Consider the following 19,642-nt stretch of genomic DNA (forward strand, 5'->3'; position numbering starts at 1 on the left):
TTGGGATCCCAGAGCTGGATGCAGCTGTCCATGAGAACAGAAGGGCAGAATCCCCTCCCTCACCCTGCTGGCTTTTGATGCAGCCCAGGACACGTTTGTCTTTTTGGGCTACAAGTCCACATTACCAGGTCAAATCCAGCCTCTCATCTACAGCCCCCCAAGTCCTTCTCAGCAGGGCTGCCCTTGATCTGTTCATTCCCCAACCTGTAAATGAAAACATACAGAGGTTTAAAATGTTTGTGTTTGTTCTGTGCCTCAGTACAATGGCCTGTGTACTGATGTTCCTACTATTTTTTCACTGCATCGCCCAATGTTTGAGGCAACTTCACATCTCTGGGGCAGGGTGCAGGGGCTCATGGGCTGCATAGTTTGCACTAACACCCTTCAACATCACTTTCTAGCTAAAACAACAAAAAAAAACCAGTGTGGTTGTTTTTTTTTTTTTATGTAGGACCTGGAAAAAACCCAAGCATTTTGAAATCCTTTCTCTGTTTCTTTCATGAGTCTAAATTAAAATGTTAGGTACTTTGTTATGAGTTATGATATTCAGGTGAATGGATGAAAGTCCCAGTGTTGTTTCAGTGGAAGAGCATGGTCATCTTGACTGCAGAAAGCATAAAATCATGAGCTCAGAAAGACCAAGAATGCAAGAACAGAAGATAGAAGTTTATCATAGCTGGCATCATGGCTTTGAAGTCACGGTAGGCTTTGATACACCATTATTCAATGCGTGAGTCTGACAGCACTGAGATAAAGTTTCTGATGTAAATCAGTGCTTCTTTTCCCTGAGGCTGTTTTACTATGAAAAGAGGTTAGAGGGGGAGAAAAGTGTGATTGTGCCTTTGCCACATCCCTCCTAATTTTGTCTTCATCCTCTTCCTTGCAAGTGTTATGTGCAGTTTGACCATTTATCTGATGGACTGCAATAACTGCCTTTATCTGCATTATCACTACCATCTTCCCTGTAATAATAGGAAAGTTTTTGAAATCAAATTTCATTGTTTTTCATGTTTCTTTTACTTTCCTTAAGCTAGTTGGTTTAATTTTCCAGGTATCAGTACAGTGCTAGAGATGAAAATACAAAGCAGGCAGCATCAGAAATGCCTCAGTTTCAAATTCTGACCTATTAAATTAAAACTTCAATAAGTAAAACAAAATATGTTGTTAATTGATAACATCCTTCTTTACAGCCCATATTGTCACGTGGTTTGCAGTGAACTAATTTTCTTTCCTGAACGAAGCATTTTGTGCAGAGAAAGTTCATTCTATTGAGAACTTACTGTTATATAATTCCATATAACAAATACATTGGTGATGATTGCTGAAGATCGGGAGAACTTTGATGAGTAGCAAATGTCAACAAAAAATGTCAATACTCTCTGTACTGGGTAACATCTGAATGTGAGCATTATCACAAGCTTTATAAAAAAGTTAATCACTTGCAAGAAGAAAACAACCATTTAGGAACCACCAAGCCAAAACAGATCCAAGGTCCTTTATTGCTACATGTTGTATTTGATAGACCTGGCTCCAGTTGTTTCAGAGAAAGGTCAGAAACCACACAATGATTTGTGTATGGAATAATCTTTCTTGGGGAAGATCTGTTTCAACAACCCTTTTAATTAGAAAAAGCATAGGCACTTTTTTTCCCTCCCTTGATTTTTACTGCACTTTCTGCAACAGTCCTGCATTTTCCTTAAAAAGCGGCACAATAAGAACCTAGAGGTTCTGCAGGTTCTTCCCTTCAATCATCATTGGCTGCACACATAATCAAAGACCTCCTTAATGAATATATATAATATGGATTTTTCAAGTGGAAAGTATAGAGTGATCATTGTCTTTCCATTTCCCTTGGAACGGGAATGACTGTGTATGGATCTTACCCTTACTCTGCAAAGGGAAAGGACTCTTGCATTTCCAGAATAGGATAATTTTCCAAATTACTTCTTAATAATGGGTAGATGGACAGGCAGTAAATGGCATCTGAAGCAGCTGGAGTACTGTGCAGCCTAGGGCACAGGAAGAAAAGGTTGCAGCTGGGAGAGGAGCTATCCCTTCTTCCCATGCTCCCCATAGTGAGCTCAGAGAGGCAGCTTAGGGAGGGTGACTTTGCTTTCCCTGCCTCTCCAAGAGGCAGCCCTTTGGGAGTGGGATAAGAGGAGTGGCAGGTCTAAGGTTGTGTCACACAGCTGGAGGGATCCCTAAGCATCTCCAGTGGCTGGCTTTGAGCAACCAATGACTTTGTTGTGCAGGCCATTGCAATACACAGAGCCTTTGGGACGCCTGGGATTCTTTGCCCAGAACAAAACAGAAAGAGGTCTTCAGGCCTCTGCTCATGGAAGGCACTCCATGTACAAGGTGGCAGCAGCAGCACTGGGAGGGAAGTACAGAGTCACCACCATACGTTCCAGAACACTCAGGGTGTGTCAGGCTGACTGAACAGGTTAATGATACTGGCAGCAGCAGCATGCAGAACAGCAAAGCAAAAGTGGAATATTTGGTCTCAATGAATGGATGAATCAAAGAACTAGGAGAGTGGATTGTGGATTGTTTATAACTGCCTTTAAAAATGTGAGTAGTATGTCATTTAAATGGTGAATTTACAGATCGTGAAGAGCAAAGATCCCCTTCACAGGTGACCTTCCTGAAACTTTCCTTTTGGAGTTCAGATCTTTAGAAGAGCCATGGGGAAGGTATGACCTTTGAACAATTCTTGGGAAGCTGCAGATGGGGAGAGGGTAGAGGGAGGAAAATAAACAAAATAAACCCTCTCAAACCTCTCTGATCTCCCTCCTCCACTTTTTGTTTTAATGATTAGCTTTGAGAGTGTGATTCTATAAACATGCTTCTCTTCCCTGTCTCTTTTCCTTATATGCCTTTGTGGATGTTGATCCTTTAGATAAAGAGCTTTTGCCCTGAGGTTATCTTTTAGTTAGGATAGGACAGAATTAGGGAATGAAAAGTATATTGAAAATAAATAAAAAAAGACAACCAAACGAAAAATTCAAGAAGGATTTGCAAGGTTTAAAAGATCTCAAGTAGCTGGATTATTTTTTGTAGAATAACAGATTAGTAAATTTGAACTATTTTTCAATATTTTTATTCTTCTCTTGCCATGTGTGCCATAAGGAATTAGTGACATGCATGTGTGCCATAAGGAATTAGTGACATGCATGTGGGCAGTTTGCTGTCTAGTCAGGGCTGCAGGTGATAAAAACGCATCATCCTGTGACCTCTGTTTAGATGTTGCTCTTGGTCTCATGCTCTTTTTGCTGACTTAAAGGTCAAAATTATGCCTGAGGATGGACTTGTAACTGTTTTCCTCACTTAGATGTATGCAAAAACTACTGACTTGCAGATATAAAGAATCTGCCAGCCAATACTCATACTTTGGCACTCTGGCATTAGCCGTAAATGTAATTTTGAAATAATGATTCAATTTGCTTTTTACAAATCACATTTGCAGTCTAATTAGACTCAAAAAAATTACTTTATGACTACATAATGAAGAATATTCTGTCCATTGGAACATAGAGATACAGTGATTTTTCTGTCAGAATCAATTCCTATTTTTATCCTTGAGATTTGGCCTATAGCACTTAAAGAACATATATCCTTCCATGCTAAATCCATTCCTATGTCCCCTTTGAGAACTGAATTTTAATGCACGTCCTTGGAACAAGGAATTTATTCTTGCACAGATAGATTGTTGTCAGTGTGTACAAGTGAAGCAGATTTTTGAAGTGCTTTTTTTTGTGCTTATCTCATGATTGCAGCTGAAGTGAGGGATATTTGTGATGGCTTAAGTTCATGAACTAGCTTTAAATGAAAGTCCTTAACATACTATGGATGAAACACAAGTACAAGCTGTTCAAGAGGAAAATGGGATGTTCATCCAAGAGAAGAAATCTGCAGGCCCCAAAGGTTGTTCTTTATAGGAGTTATTCTGTAGGAAGGGCACCTTCATGCTGCATACTTCTCAAACCTGGTGAAGTTGTTTACATGGCTAATAAATGATGCATTCTTATGCAGAATACCATGGGTTGGCTCAGACTACAAGAGCAAGCCCTGCAGTATCCAAAACCCGGGTAGCTGACTCAAGGTGCCTAAAACCCTGAGTGCAGCCCACAGAGCCTGTTGTTCTCTTTGTGTGTTTGACAGGTCAGGGTAATTCCTGAACAATAAAACTTCTCTCACACCTGATTGAAAATTCACCTCTATGAGCTCCAACTCTTTAAAACCAAGCCTTTAGCCTGAACTAGCTGCCTATAACCTTGCTGAGGATGGGAGAAGCTATTTGGAGCTACCCTCTGATTTCAGAAAGCATCTAGAGAAGTGCTTTTGACACTTTAAGCTGTGGTACCTCATGCCCTGAGACAGCTCGAGGTGAATCTCCTGTTTGGATGGGTGTGGGGGCTGGCTGATCGTGCTGGCTGGACCAGCAGAGCCGCTCGGTTGCCACCTCACCTCGGCTCATTTGTAGCTCCCGGTGAGTGTCTGAGTGCTCCATCCCAGAGCCCGGCCTGCGAGTGCTCCATCCCAGAGCCCTGGCACAGTGAGCCCGGCCTGTGCCCCGGGAGATAGTCATGGACAGGCCTGGCTGCTTCAGAGCTTCAGCCAGAGGCAGCAGCGGCCATGGGCCCTGCCCCTTCGCTACCATGGCTTCTGCTTAGAGAGGGCTTGCACAAGACGACTCGATTCACTGTTTTGTGTTGAGTAGTTGCTTGCTTCGGCAGAGCAGGGGCTGTGCCGGGACAGGCTCGGTCCCAGCGCCGCCGCTCGGAGCCCCCACTGCAGGGCGGCGCCTCCGGCTCTCCCGGGCCGCAGCAGCAGCGCCCTGTCAGCCGCACGCTGAGCAAGTACCCCAAATAAATTACGCACGAAATACCTATGAAATCAATTTAGCAAGTCACATCGGGTCAGTCCCTTCTTCTTTTCCCCCTACACCAGTACGCATCTTTCCTCCTACCACCTTCTGGCTGCAGCTATGTGGTGAGTTATGCATTCACCCCTCCCCCGTGAACAGCTTCCCTCCTCCCCCTGTTTTCCTGCCCTTCCCTCCAGCCCTGACTGTTACCCGCAGCTCCTAGGGAGCGGGAGAGGACAGGGATAAACTGGTTAATTTTCACCTTTTTTTTTTTTTTTTTTTTTTTTTTTTTTTTTTTTGTTGCTGCGACGCAGCAAGGGCGGCGGGCTGGGCGGGCCGGGCACGGCCCCGGTGCTTGGGTGAATCGTGTCCCCGAGCGAACTTTATCTGCCGGCTGCGGGTACCGAAACATCGGCTCGGCAAGGCAAGGATGGGCGGCTTTAGAGCCCATACTGAAGAGACTGGCATCGTATTTTTACTGCTGGTGTTACCCATCTAGACTAGAGCTCACATCTCTGTGTCCGACTGCACTGCAATTATGTCTTCATTTTTTGTGTGGATAGAAGAATGCAACCATTCAGCATTTTATGCTTGGTTTGAGTCTGCAAGGCAGTTTTCTTCTCCTCTTTTCAAACATTCGTTCCCCCTCTATAATTTACAATATATTTGCATTTATCAGGGAAGAATTTCTGCTTAAGTATAATTTAAGTTTTATCTTAACAACCATGTTTATAAGCAGCATACATTTGCTTTGAAACTTTTCAGAGAAACTTCATCCCAAGAAAAATGTTAAAAAATTATGTTTTGTTCTAGTGATACATAAAAAGGGAAAAAAGTAAAGGGTATAGCAGCATAAATGCATCTTTAGGTTAACCAGCATAAATAATAAGATTTATTAAATGACAATAATATGATTTTGAAAGATTGGACAAAGCTTTAAAGAGAATAGATTTTTAAAGCTACATCTAACTGATTTTAGCACAGTAATTAAATTTTTCCTTTAAATAAATTTTTTAAAAAGGGGATGAACCTTTGGATTTGAAACATTCCAGATATATGGTATATATTCATGGCAGGACTTTGAATAACTAATGCAATTTAACAGGAACAGGTGGTTAATTGTCTGGCAGAATTTCTGTCTCGATTTCTTCTCCTTTTGGTCTACTTATTAAATAAATTAAATAATTTGTGAGGATATAAATATAACCAAAGACTGCACTTTGAGACTGCAGTCTGAATTACATGCTGTGTGAATGGTAGCTTGAGAAGGTAGCCCCTTTGGCTGCTCCTCCAAATCATTATCAAATCACGTTTGCCATCACTTATACTGTTCCAGTGGCACATGGGTATGTCTTTGGCATCTGACCAATCAATTTTCCATTCCAGATGCAGTAAGCAAAAATCATTCTGCATTAGTCTCTGCAGCTCAGTATCCATCAATTGTCTAACCTTGCAGATATAATGATTACAGTAATACTAACAATAAAACCCACAATGCTCCAGACACTGCTGGAACTTTTCTTAATGAGGAATTCAGTGAGTCTTGTTTTGTTCAAACATTTACTTCTTAAAACCATTTCCAGCAATCTGTAATTATTTAAAACATTATTCTAGCATTGTGTTCCGTAACAAAGGATTGCGATGCTCTTAGATTGGATGAGACAGTTTGGTCCCAAAAAAGCAAATAAGACTGAAAAGCAAAAGTAGTAGTGTTCAGACATCTGAAAGAAAAATACCATCACTCTTTAAATGAATGTGGGTTTTTTTAGGAAACAACAATCAAGCCAATAATATTGAACTGAGAACAGTGTATAATATAGTGCTTGAAAATACAGTGTTCTTCAGAATTCAAGAGCTTTATCACATTTCCAATTGCATCTTCCTCTTTTTAATTTATTTTTCTTTATTGGATGAGTTACTTCGAGCTGAGATAATGCTGTGAAGGACTTCCGACACAAAATAGCTCTAAGTGAATGTTATGCATTATTAATAAAAACTCAGATAACTCTCTAAAACAAGATGATCCTAAAGCATTTAACATTTAATCAGCAAAATTTATCTCATGTTCTGCTTTTTGAAAAGCATTAAAGGAAAGAAAAAATTTAATAGCTGCAGGGATGAAGGATGTGTGTAAATGCCTGACCTTTCATTACTACATACACAATGCCCAAATGTGAAAATGAAAATGCCAGTGCCGTACAGATTATGAATAGCAGCTGTAATGGTTTCTAATTCTTCAGTACAAATGAAAATGAAGCTCTGATCGTAAAAGATAATGGTTAATTTGTCACATAGTAAAAATATCTGTAAGATTTTCTCATCTTTAGTGATCTTTCGTCCTCTTTAACATGTAACTCCCATAAATCTCTTTTGCAATTGTACAGATACCAGCATTGCTCCTCTACACTTTGTGACATCTTCAACTATCTTCTCTTTTAGTTTCTTATATCCAGTTTGAAGTATAATTGTAAAATATGTGATTTCCTTGTTTCTCAGCAAGGAACAATAAGTCATACTAGTCTTTATTTTAATTCATTGATGTAATTATTTATTCAAAGTGTTTGGCATTAGATAATGCATTTTATTAAATAATTGTTTTTATTGATCTCTTAACATCCATAGTATCTAGAATATACTATACAAAACTATACAAAATACTGCAGCAGCATGTATGGTAGATCTCTGTCCAAAGTATATGACAAAAATCAGAGTAAGGGAGAAACTGTTGGGAGAATATATGTGCTAATGAAGCAATATTTGCATTATATTAGTATCAGTATGTCAATTATTTACATTTTGTGAAGACCAGGCAGGCAAACAAGAGCTCTGCTAGAGCCAGTGTTCATTGTGAAGACAGCAACATTGCTTTTCCTGCTCCAGAGGATGCTGTGGCCATCCCAGCAAGGGGACTTTCCTTCAAATCCATAGGCACTCTCCAGTCCAGCTTTGGATTGATGGTTTGTGACAGCAGAGCTGCACCTTGCTTGTTAACTCATCAGTGTAGTTTTAACCTGGGCACAGAGTTACATTTCTGCAAAAATAGTCATTAGCTGTGCCGTTAAGTTTTTGTTGACTTCTAGGCTAAGTTTAAGCTGCTCTACCACTTAAAATGAAGAGAAATAGCCCTGCACAAATTATCTCAAAACTTTGCCTTCTCATGGAGCTTGAGATATCTGCTGCATCCAAACTAGAGAAAAAAAATTATTGAGTAAAGTGATGATTGTTGCCTTTTAACATAGTGTCAGCAAAAACAGGCATTAAAAATAAGCCATCAAAAGACCAAAATTCTTTTCTAAATGAAAATTTACGTAGCAGCTCTTTGAAAGAAAGAAAGAAGAAGAAATCAACAAGGCTTCATTATATGAATGCTTCATTATGTGAATTATATTTACTCCCTGAAACATCCTTTTCAATTGCTAGACCATATTGATAATCTCTGTGTTATACTGAGATAAGTAATGGAGTAACACCAATTTCCACGGTTTGAAAAGTTGTCTCATAATACCCTTCAGCTTTAACCTTCATTATTTTATCTGTTTCCACTATTGAAACAAAAATGAAATAAAAATTCAAGAGACTGTGTGGCTGCACCAAGGTGTCTAAACAAGTGCTGGAAATTCAGGAGAGCATAAGAAAATTTCTTTTATTCTAATTCAGATAATGTAGAGGAACATGAGAGACCTCTACAGATATGTTCTCAAGATGTTGTATTTCTTTTCTTTCTCCTCCTGAGTAAGTGAACTCTGAACTCAGTTTAACCATCCATATATATTTACAAAAATTTAGAAGTTATTTTAGAAAACAGAAAGATGTTGTTATTACATTTAGCATTTTTTAAATTAAACTTTATATGAAAATGTATGCTACTATAGAAATATCATGATGGCTCCGTTTTTGAAAGCTGACCATAAGAAATGACAAAGTAGTTGGGAATGTATTTAGTAACCATTGCTGGTTATGAGGGTCTCTGGTGGCTTCCGCAGGTGAATGGTTCATGCCACTCCTTCAAAGCATAGTCTATCATATCAGCTTTAGGGTAGATTTTTTTGAATGGTTAGAATTTACCATGTTGAGCATTTTGTTCTGGAGCTTTGGTGTTTTGTTACAGCCCAAGTTCCTGGACATCCTCAGTGAGAATGCCAGTGCAAAGAATGAGTGAACCCAGACTGACGTTGTGGGTTTAACATCCCTGAACACTGTGAGCAGTGGGCAGGTGTTGTGTGTCTGCTGGATCCGTGCATGGACAGCTGCTGAATGGAGAGCAGAATTGCACTTAGCTGACTTAGAAACTGTCCAAAAGGGCTTGCACAAAATGCTCACACAAATGCCATTTAAAAGTAATTGCAGTCTAATGGAAACAGCACAGTCTGACAAATAAAGATGAGAAATTTTCAGGAGACTACAACTGACCTTTCCATGGTGAGACCAACCTCTTCTGTAAATATTTTACTTTGCTAGTATTGTATTAAAGCTCCATAGAACTGCTTCTCAAGATACTCCATCAATAGACATCTTGGGACTGCCTCATATTCATTTTCTTCATTACACTTTGAAAATTAACGTTTCCTCAGAGCTTTTGAGACTTTGGCAGTTAATGATAGAGGAAACTAGCACTGGAATGTTGGCCTGGATGAGTGACCTGAGAGACCAATATTATCTCATTTTGTTTGCCTTTGATCCTTTAAAACTAATGTGTAGAAAGTCTAATTAGAAGAGGACAGCTGAACAATTAATTAATAGGGGAATAAGCACTGCATTTTTCTCCTTGGCTGTATGGCATCTCCATGCAGCATGGATTAATTGATGTGGTAATGGTGTTGGCAGTGGTATGCCAACAGTTGGAATTGGTGTCAGTCTCAGTCCATCGGATACACACACATGCTCATCTGGCTGTTGGGTTGTTTTTTGATGCACTGACCAAAATAAGCACATACTGCTTCTGTTGGATGAGAGAACTCCAGTGTAGTAACTCCTAATATGTTATTGGTTCTGTCTTGAAGTTTAACCCCAAGTGCTCTCAGGGGTTGAGGGAGGCCATCATAAATCTGTGTAAGTAGGAAAATGATTTTCTAAAGAAGGCACCTTTGTCTATGTCAAGTTTTCTGAATATCACCAATACTTCGAGGTGCACTAAAGAATTAATTGAATTCCAGTGTAGTAAGGAGCAGGTAACATTGCTCAGCAGTGTAACACTGCTGCTGGTATTCAAGCAGCCTGGCCAAAGCCCTCCTCTAACAGCATACACAGGTATTTACAGCATACACAGGTATTTACTGTTTGACCAACATTTTGGTAACTCAGTTATGAAGTTTTAACAGCCTTAAAGTTGAAAATATGAGCAACTGGAAAACCTTGAGTATTTGTGAGAGGAGGGTTTATTTTGATAAGAGGTAAATATAGTTGTCATACAGCACTGAAATTCAACAACTTTATAGGGCTTACCTTCCCACAGTGCTAGTACAGGAGGAAACAGTGTGAATCTGGTACCTGTGAAAGCTTGACAGATGAACAGCTTTAAAGAAGAGGAGGCTTCTTTATTCTCAAAGCCTTTATTGCAGAGGTATCTGAGATGGCATCTGCTGTATGAAAGCCCACCAGTGTGCCACAGCCCTGTTCTGAAGGGACCACTTTTGTTGGAGGAAGCGAGTGTAATTCAGCCTGCAGACACATTCACTCCTTGACCCCTCACAGAGATTGCCAACAAGGGTTCCAATTAGTGCCAGCAGCAGACTGTGACAATTTTAAAGATTGACTTTCACACCATGCCAGGCCTTTAAAATAAAGAACATTTATACAGAACACAATTTGCTTTGACAGTAATTTTCAGTATGCTATTATTGAAGTTATTTATGTTTGAATCTGAGCATCTTTTCATTCAGCTGTGTTTCTGCTGCTGTTTGATCCTGCAGTGTTGTAATAATCCCATCCTTATATGTTTTATACTTTATGTGTCAGTGGTTGTTTCAAGCATCCATTACATACACAGTTTTTAGGGCTCAGGCATTCAATCAGGATTCTTGCAAAATTCCCAAGTTCTTGTGCAGATTGCTTTTGCTGTTGCAAGCCCTCAGATATTTGATGGCACACTTAAATTTTAATGACTTTGTGAAGCAGCAGGATATGCAAATTAAAGTGTAGGGTTCAGGAGTTCACAAGTTGAAGTTGCTTGGATGTCAAAAGTATTTCACTCCTTTGACAGCAAGGCTAAGGACAGGTAATATCATTAACATCAGCAGACAGGGCAGCCACAGCTTTCCAAATGTGATTGTGATGTCTCTGCCTTCTGATACCAGGGATTACAATGCACCATTCTGATCTCCAAAAATAAGACCTGGACACTATGGTCTTTGTATTCTGTGCTCTGTCATCTCCAGAAACCAGTGTCCAAGTTGATGCTCATCTCTGAAGTTGTTCTTCATGTGTCTGAACCCAAAGATTTGTACCTTGGCCTCATATGACGCTTCTCATACGACTTCTCTGTGACTTCTTCATATGACTTCTTCTGTGACTCTATTTCATGCAGTGTTACCTGTCCTCCCTAAATTGGGACCCCAGACCTCAACTCTGTTGTGGTGTACCTTATATTATGAGCCTCCTGCTATGCTTCCTGCAACTGTCTTCTGAGATGGAGCTGGGGATGTAATGCCATGTGTAGTGTACCTTTCCTTGCCTGCATGGTGTGATGGCAGGAATGCCATCTCTCACTGTGTACAGGATCTTCAGAGAGAGTTCCCAAGGGTCAGCTAAAAAGGCAGAGACTGAAATCCCATTACCACTTTTCCAGAAGTTGGTTCTTCCAGGTACTGGCAACCTCCAGAGAAAGTATAATTTTCTGTGTTCAGAAAAAAAATTCTAGAAAACATCGTCCTAGACATGGAGAGGTCTGATTCTTCACCTGCTGCTAAAACAGTGATTATCTATGGGTAGATGTAATTAAAAGAACAAAAGGTATCTGCCCACAGTAGCATGGCTTCCAGCTTGGTTTAATCTGTTGTACTTGTCAATTAGAGTCATGGAACTGTTGCCTGCAGTTTGTGTTCTGTGGGGTTGCCTTTGGAAAAGGAAAAGGAAGAGCCCCACATGCCATGGCTCTTGCTGGAGGATTGTCTGGTGCTGAGGGCTTTTAGCTTGGGTGTTTTTGTTTGCACAGCGCTACATCTCCTGTGGCAAAACCAGCCCAGCACACCCTTCTTAAAGCCTTTCACCCTGGATCCTCCACATTGTTTCATGGGTGCCCATGAGTACTGAGCTTGTCTGAGTACTGATAGTTTATCAAGGTGCCCCAGGGCAACTCAGGCAGCTTGGCATCATCAAGGACCTCAAGGCTCACTCTGTGTGTCTGTGCTGTGTAATAACAACTGAGAATGAGGAAACTGCCTTAAATTGGGTCAACTCTGTCCCACCAAGGTCCTTCCAGAGGATATCTCCATCTCTGGAAATAAGTATGCCTGGATCTCTGGGGAAAACTCTTCCACAGGAATTGTTGCTCATGATAAAACCCTGGGGAAGTGAAATTTGTAACTTCTCTAGGTGAATATAAGTACCACAAAACAGGTTTTATCTAAAAATGTATATACAACTCAAATAAAAAATGATCCTTAGTTGTAACTAAATTATTTTAAGGTCCCTGCCAACCCTGTGATTCATTCTATGAAATAATTTCAAATGTACTACAATAGAGTGACTTTGCAAACCCTTTGCTCATTAATACTGTGTTAATATTCATAATACTAAAAGATAATTTCCACTTTCCTTAGCTTTGAATAGGGCATTTGAGGTAACCTGTTAGATTTTTTAGTTAGCTTTTGACCCATTGATTTCCATTTCCTTACTTCAAAAATGTAGGGTAAACATACTGCAGATTATGGCATCAAAATCCACAATTGTGGAATTCAGGTCTTTCTTATCAATAGTGAGACCCAAATTGAAACAGATAATTTTAATATAGCAGAGAAAAGTGTTTCAGAACAAGAGTTTCAGAATTTATTGTTCATTGTGAATGAAACAGCTAAGTTATGGTTAGAAGATTTTTCTGAATTGTATTTCCTGAAAATTATTTATTATAGCTTTAATTAATTCTTTGTTTGTTCATCCTCAGTGTGAAAGAAACCAAGTATTCCTCTATTATGTAAAACTGCTAAAAGCTTTAAAATTAGCATAAGCAATTTTTCATTTCTCCTTCTTAAGAGCAACATATACATTTTTTTCTATTTATATGCTATATTTGCTGTAGGATGCATATGAATAACAGACCCACTTACTCTGTTTTGCTCAGATCCTGGGATTCCCCCATGTCCCTCACCTGCCTTTGCCCTTCCTCTCTTCCAGCTAGCAAGAAGCAGAGGAGAGGCAGTGATTTCCAGCCTCAAGTTCACAGAGGCTGGCATTGTAGCTGAATGTTAATGCCTCATGCAGCTCGAGATGCCTGATACTTAGTAACGCAACTTTAACCTTTATAATAGACATGATTTGATTCTCAAACCATCTATATTCTCTTCTTGTTGCAGCCCAAGTAGCTGTGAGGAGTAGTGAGAATGGTCAAATATAATCACCACGCAGGACATGGAGAAGGACAGAGAGATGAATCACAAATTCCCATCAGCTTTTTCAGCCTTGTTATCACTATTTGATTCTAATGCCAGGAAATGAAAGAAACATGAAGATATTTTGTTGTGATGTTGGTGTTAGCCAGTGAGATGGCAGAGCGCTCAAAAAGTCAGCAGCTTGTTTTCTAAGCTGGTAGTGCAGATGTTTGGTCTTAAGTGACTCTAAAAGAGCACAGAAATAATTGGGTAGTTGTTAAGTGAGTATGAAAGGTATTAAAATAACTGTAATATAGGCTTTTTTTTTTTAATTTAGGCACGTTAGGAAAGACATTTCAGGGTGAAACTAAGAAGATACTCCAAAGGGTCTTATTATAACCTTAAATGTTGAGTGTATGGTTCAGTTTAGCATCCTTCCAATGCAAGTGTTTATCCTACAAGAAAGTCTTTTCCACCAGATATACCTTTTGATCTTTTAGTTAAAAAAAACAAAACACTTTCTAATCTAGCATGAATCTTGCCTAGCCTGACACCTGGACAGGTTTAATCCAAGAATAATGAATAGCTGAAAAGCATTTTCGGGAGAAGCTGATTTTATTTTTAAAGACAACTCTCTAGCATAGCTGGACTGCAGGAGGCAGAGGTGGTGGCGGTAATCATACACAGCATGAGAAACATAAAGTAGTAGTTCAAAGTAATTGAAAGGATCACTTGGTCATGGTGCAGTTATCCCAGTGCTGCAGTTTGTCCCAAACTAACAACTGTGAGCCTTTCTGTCTACTAACCTGCCTAGGTTAATATAGCAATCATAATTGGATAGATGTGGATAGCACAGAGATTATGAGGTTCTTGAAATAAATTACCTTTCTTAACATGCATTTGTAGATTCCCAAAAGATGTGGTAATAATGCAAATATCTAATAAAAGAAGTAAAAAATTGAAGCTCTAGCAATTTTTTTTTAGTTACATGGTATTAGATTAGACTTTGCTCCTTACATGACTGATGGCTCTGGCAAAAGTAGAGTTTGTTATCCCTGTTGGCATTTAATAATGTGTTTGCTTCATCAAGTATAGACTGACTTTCCAGAATAGTTTTCTGACTAGGCCTTCATTCTCTCCTCCATTTTTTTTGCCTTTTGGCTTCTTAAGTTGCATATCAGTGTTGTCATTTTTCCTATAAGGTGACCCTATATGCAACCAATACAGTATGATTTTTTTTTTTAGTTAGTTCTGCTCAAGGGGTCAGGCATGCAAAATCAGTTCCATGTCAATTTAGCCAGGTGGTAACTCACATAAATAAATAATTTATGTTTTAAAGTAGTAAAACCAATAGAAATTTAATTCTATCTCAACAAAATGGCAGCTGACCTTTTCTTAACTAATATCACCCACTGCAACCATCTGATCAAAAGATAATACAAGAGCTATAGACTGTGATTGTCTTTTCTTCCTTCCTTCCACTTTACTTTTCCACAGTTACCCACCACCCCCATCTACCCACCAATAATTAAAATATATGTATTATTTGTCTAGGCCACTTGGTCACATCAAGATTTGTAATAATTTCTTCTCTTTATCCTGTAAATCAGTTGTGGATTTTTAGAGATTTTCATATGTTTTGCATTTACTATGTTTTTCATCATAAAGAAGAGCTGTTTAAATTGAAAGAAAAACCTTTCCTTAGCAATTCTGTAAAAACTTAAAATTCTAATGGGAGTATTCACCAAACATTAGTCTTTTCCCACCCATTTAAAAAGGTGAGCTAGAGAAGGAATGGAGGTTAAATTTTGTCCTCATTTTTGTTTTAAAAAAGAATGCTGCTGTTTCAAAAAGATTTGGCTTGAAGTGTACAAGAGCTAGGTGGTATAAAAGTGACTTGCATTTGTAAAGTAGGTAAAAGAAATTAATGGACTACAGATGCTGAACCAATGCAATTAATCAAAGGTTACTTCATTCTTGCTAGAGACAACCATTGTTGCAGCATGCAGGTTTCTCTGATGAAGCAAAAAGTTTGTAGCAGAAACCGCACTGTTAGGCCAATTCAATTTATTAGATTGGAAAAAACTTATTTTGTAATATATGTCATTATTTTGGCATATTATTAATCTCTGTACTACTCTGGTATGTCATTGTAATGAACATTCTTCCATATTAATGCAGTTTTCTCCATTAAAAAGAAAAGCAGGTTATCAATAGTGAATAAAAGAATGACTCTTTACTTGATTTTGTTTTGTTTTTTCTTTTTATAGAAGCTGCAAAGAATCGATCCTCCTCACTGTTGTTCAACCTTACCCTGTAAGTATTGTCAATGTTTTCTGAATTAGTTTCCTAGCAACACAGCAGCTTCTTTTTCTGCCCATATTCTGCTTGTGTCCCTGCATTATCTGTGCAATAAAAAGAAGTAAGTGCAATAAGGGCTGTGTCTATTAAAGGTGGTGTTAAGATGGCATTACTGTGTCCTCTACTCAAAGGCTACATTAGTAAATTAAAAAATAACAGTCTTTAAAGTCATAGTGATAGAGCAGAATTCTGAGTTCTGCTTCAATTTCTTGTTTGCTGCAGTTCCTGGGTTTTTCTTGATTCTGCCCTGGTCCCACAAAGTTACACTGCTGCAGCAAAGCAGCTGTACTTTATCTAAGGGAGGGCTCTGTCTGCATCTTCAGCCTGTGGAGGCAAAGGGAGAGCAGAGACAGACAGACACCCATGTGAAGTTTCCTTGAATGGACTGGGAGAAACTGCAGCCCATTCAGAGCTGGTTGATGCAATGTGACTTTGCAACTCACTCAGTGGTTTGTGTGAGTGGGTTCATGACCTCAAACCCATCTCCCATGAAAAAAGAGGAGAAAGCAAGCCAGGGGAGGAAACTCATCTGTCCATGCGCAGCCATGTGGACACTGCAGGCTGCTGAGGGGCCTCAGCCATGCATCAGGAGTAATTCAGATTCAGCAGGTCCATTTGGCTCCCCGTTGTTTAGCCTGATACACAGCAGTTTTCATTAAGAAAGGATAATTGCATCCATTTCATGCAAGAATAAGAGATGACGTGGATTTGACACAAAGATTTGAAAACAAGTTTATCTGATGAAGCTGCCAAAATGTACATCTTGAGAATGCAACTGTATGTCTTTGTACTAGTCATTAGCCTTTCTGGTTAGTTTTGAGGTGGCCATGCAGCTTTACTTGTCCTGCACCTTTCTAGAAGCCAGTCTGCACTGCACCTAATTCATGGGGAAAAAGCAAGCATTCCACAGCAAAAATGGGCAGGGGCTGCTACCCTGCAGTAAGACCTCTGTCAGGAGGGTGATCTGGGATCAGGCCAATATCAGTCACCTTAAATGAAAATGAGGTGTGGTCTGACTAAATAAAGAGCCTATCTGCCTTTAAAGCTTGCTGGTTTACAGCCAGTGGTTTAGGTCAGAGTGAATATATATATATGATGGGGGAAAAGAAATCCTCACACACTTTTCTTTTTTATACAGGTTTCATCCATTGACAGGCTTAATTCTTGTCTGTAAATGTCAGGTGAAGAAAGGGCATGTGCTGTAGTGGACCTATGTGTAGCCCTTGAAAGTGGACAGCAAAGTGTAGTAGTACTCTGTGAGGTGCTGTGACCTCTTACCATTATGCTGCTGGTCTGAGAGCAAGCCCTGTATGAACTGAATGTAAGGGAAGCTGAAATCCAAATAAATTGTGCACTCCATGTCCAATGGAAGACCTTACAGCACACGTACAGTCCTCCTCCAGTCTTTAACCTGGAAAAGAAGGAAAGTCATCACCTGGTATCTTTACCAGGGGCAAGTCTTGCCTGACCAGAGTAGTGGCTTTCTATGGAGTGGCTGCATCAGTGGACAAGGGGTGGGCTACACATACCTTTTATCAGGGCTTTGACACATCAGGGCATCCACAACATCCTTCTCTAAATTGGAGAGAGATGGATTTGTTAGAGGCACTGTTAGGTGGATGAAGAATTTGTTGGATGCTCAAATCCAGAAGGTTCTGTTCAACATCTCAGAATCCCCATCATCAGCTGGACATCAGTGACAAATTATGTCCCTCCGGGATCTGTAATGAGACCAATGTTAATTAATATCTTTGTCAATGACATAGACAAAGGGATTAGGTGCATCCTCAGCAGATTTCTAAGTGACACCAAGTCAAGGGGGATGGTTGACACACCTGAAGGACCTGAAGGACCAGAGGCTCAAGAAATGAGCCCAGGGGAATCTTTTGAGGTTTAACCAAGTGTGAGGTGTTGCATGTAGTGATAGGACAAGGGGTAGTAGCTTTGAACTGAAAGAGAGTAGGTTTAGACTAGACATTAGGAGGAAATTCTTTACTCTGAGGGTGGTGAAGCACTGGAACAAGGTGCCCAGAGAAGTTGCCGATGCCCCATCCCTGGAAGTGTTCAAGGCCAGGTTGGATGGAGCACTGAGCAACCTTGTCTATTAGCAACTATCTCTGTCCATGACACTGGGCTTGGAACTGGATAATCCTTGAGGTACCTTCCATTCTTTAATTGTGTCGGTCTGTGATTCACAGCTATTTGTTCAAGCTCTTTGTGAGGCCTGACAAGGCAGAATCTGCTCCTCTCGTTAAGTAGCAGCAAAATCTAATCATTATCTGAAATACCTCTAGATGTCACTGAGCTAAGGATGCTACTGAAACCTTTTTCTGTGAGCCATTTGTACTGATATGCCCATTTGTACATGAATTTGCACTGCCCCATTCTGATATGTCTATTGGTGTCCCCCAGCTCTACCTCAGCAGACAAATCACTTGTGGTTTTGGGGGGTGATGGACATTTAAGCTCTTGTAGGCATGAAGATAGTCTCCCCAAGAATGTGCACAGAGCAGTTAGAAAATGAGATTAATGCCTGCATGTTGGTGCTAGCTTTAATTGACTGATTTTTACTCCAAGGTTGGGATGCTTAGTGAAATGAACTGGTTGGGAGGGCCTTGAGTGCAGGACTGTTGCACCTGGCAGATTTCGTCTGTGCAGTATTATTGTACTTCCCTCCCTCCCTGTCCAGACCAGGCTTTTATTGATTCATAGCATCCTCCCCTTACTGCTTTCAGCTTCAATTTTTTTCTGCAGTGGAAGCAGGGGTGTCTGTAGGGCTGTGGAGCAGTTGGGATGATGCCAGTTTGTGCAGCCAAGTTTTGGCCCTGAAGCACTACAAGACCCCTCAGTTTATGCAAACCTTGGGCTGCAAGGTCGCCTGGGTACTCCTGAGTCATTTTGAACGTCTGGTCCATGCTGGCCCTCGTACTGCCACCACACCATTGCTGTCACTAGTGCCTGAGCCTGTTGGCATCTCTTTCAGCCTTGCAACCCCTGGGTGTTGCTGACTCCAGCTGTCTACTTGTCCTGGTCTTCTGTGCAGGGAATCCTCTGACAAACACAATTTGCTTTACAGTTTGGAAATAATATTTATGCCTTCAAAAGTTCTGATGCACATTTGTTTAATTTTGCCTCCTCCATGTTTCTTTTTACTATTTTGCTAAAAAAACTGGGATGATGAGGTAGAAACCAGACGAAGGAAAGTAAGAGCTTTTAAATAAAGACTGAATTTCTTCCCTCTTCTTGACAGAAGTACGTCTCAACAAACATTTCATCGATCTCTCTTCATAATGGTGATTTTCCTTCTGCCATTGCATGAAAAATATCTGCCAAGATGGATTACAAAAGTGCTATTTCTTAATTGGTTTTATTTGTGCTATTTAGAGTGTGGTTTGATTTTGCATTTAAGTAACCATCCTTTATGATTGCAGGTGAAAGTAGATGTAATCTAGATTTATGGTACTCTGTAGTTCACTTAGTACTCTTTGACAGCTTTTGCAGATAATTTTTGGTTAAATGCATTCAGTTTTGTTTAATGCTTAAACACATTAAAATTTCATTTTAATTATGACCAAGCCAAAGCATTAGGCTATCTTTTTCTTTCCATCAATCTACAAATCTCTGTTAGGTTCTTATCACCAGTGCTCCTAGGGAGGTCACCAAGCAGCTCAAGCACTTAAAGCAGTTCAGAGTTTTGATTTCTGGAAGTATGGCATTTGATTATAGTTTCTGACTGTTTTATTCTGTAAATGAACTATCATTCTGATTGTTGCCTTATTAAGTTTTAAGCATTACTTAGATCAAATAACTTGCCTGTTTGATATCCTTTCAGATTTTATGTGCAGAGATCATTTGATAGCTTGCCTTCATGATTAATCTCTTAAGCTCCTTG

The 19,642-nt window shown here is 39.8% G+C and overlaps 1 protein-coding gene across 1 annotated transcript in view; it reads left to right on the top strand.

Moving 5' to 3' along the window:
- FRMPD4 (FERM and PDZ domain containing 4) overlaps nucleotides 1–19,642 on the top strand; it is a 293,937-nt gene that overhangs the window by 247,813 nt on the left and 26,482 nt on the right. Inside the window, 1 exon segment of the mRNA XM_058825363.1 lies at nucleotides 15,660–15,705. Coding sequence (XP_058681346.1) covers nucleotides 15,660–15,705 — 46 coding nt within the window.

This window comes from Ammospiza caudacuta, chromosome 2 (genome assembly GCF_027887145.1).
Source record: "Ammospiza caudacuta isolate bAmmCau1 chromosome 2, bAmmCau1.pri, whole genome shotgun sequence".
Classification (NCBI taxonomy): Eukaryota; Metazoa; Chordata; class Aves; order Passeriformes; family Passerellidae; genus Ammospiza; species Ammospiza caudacuta.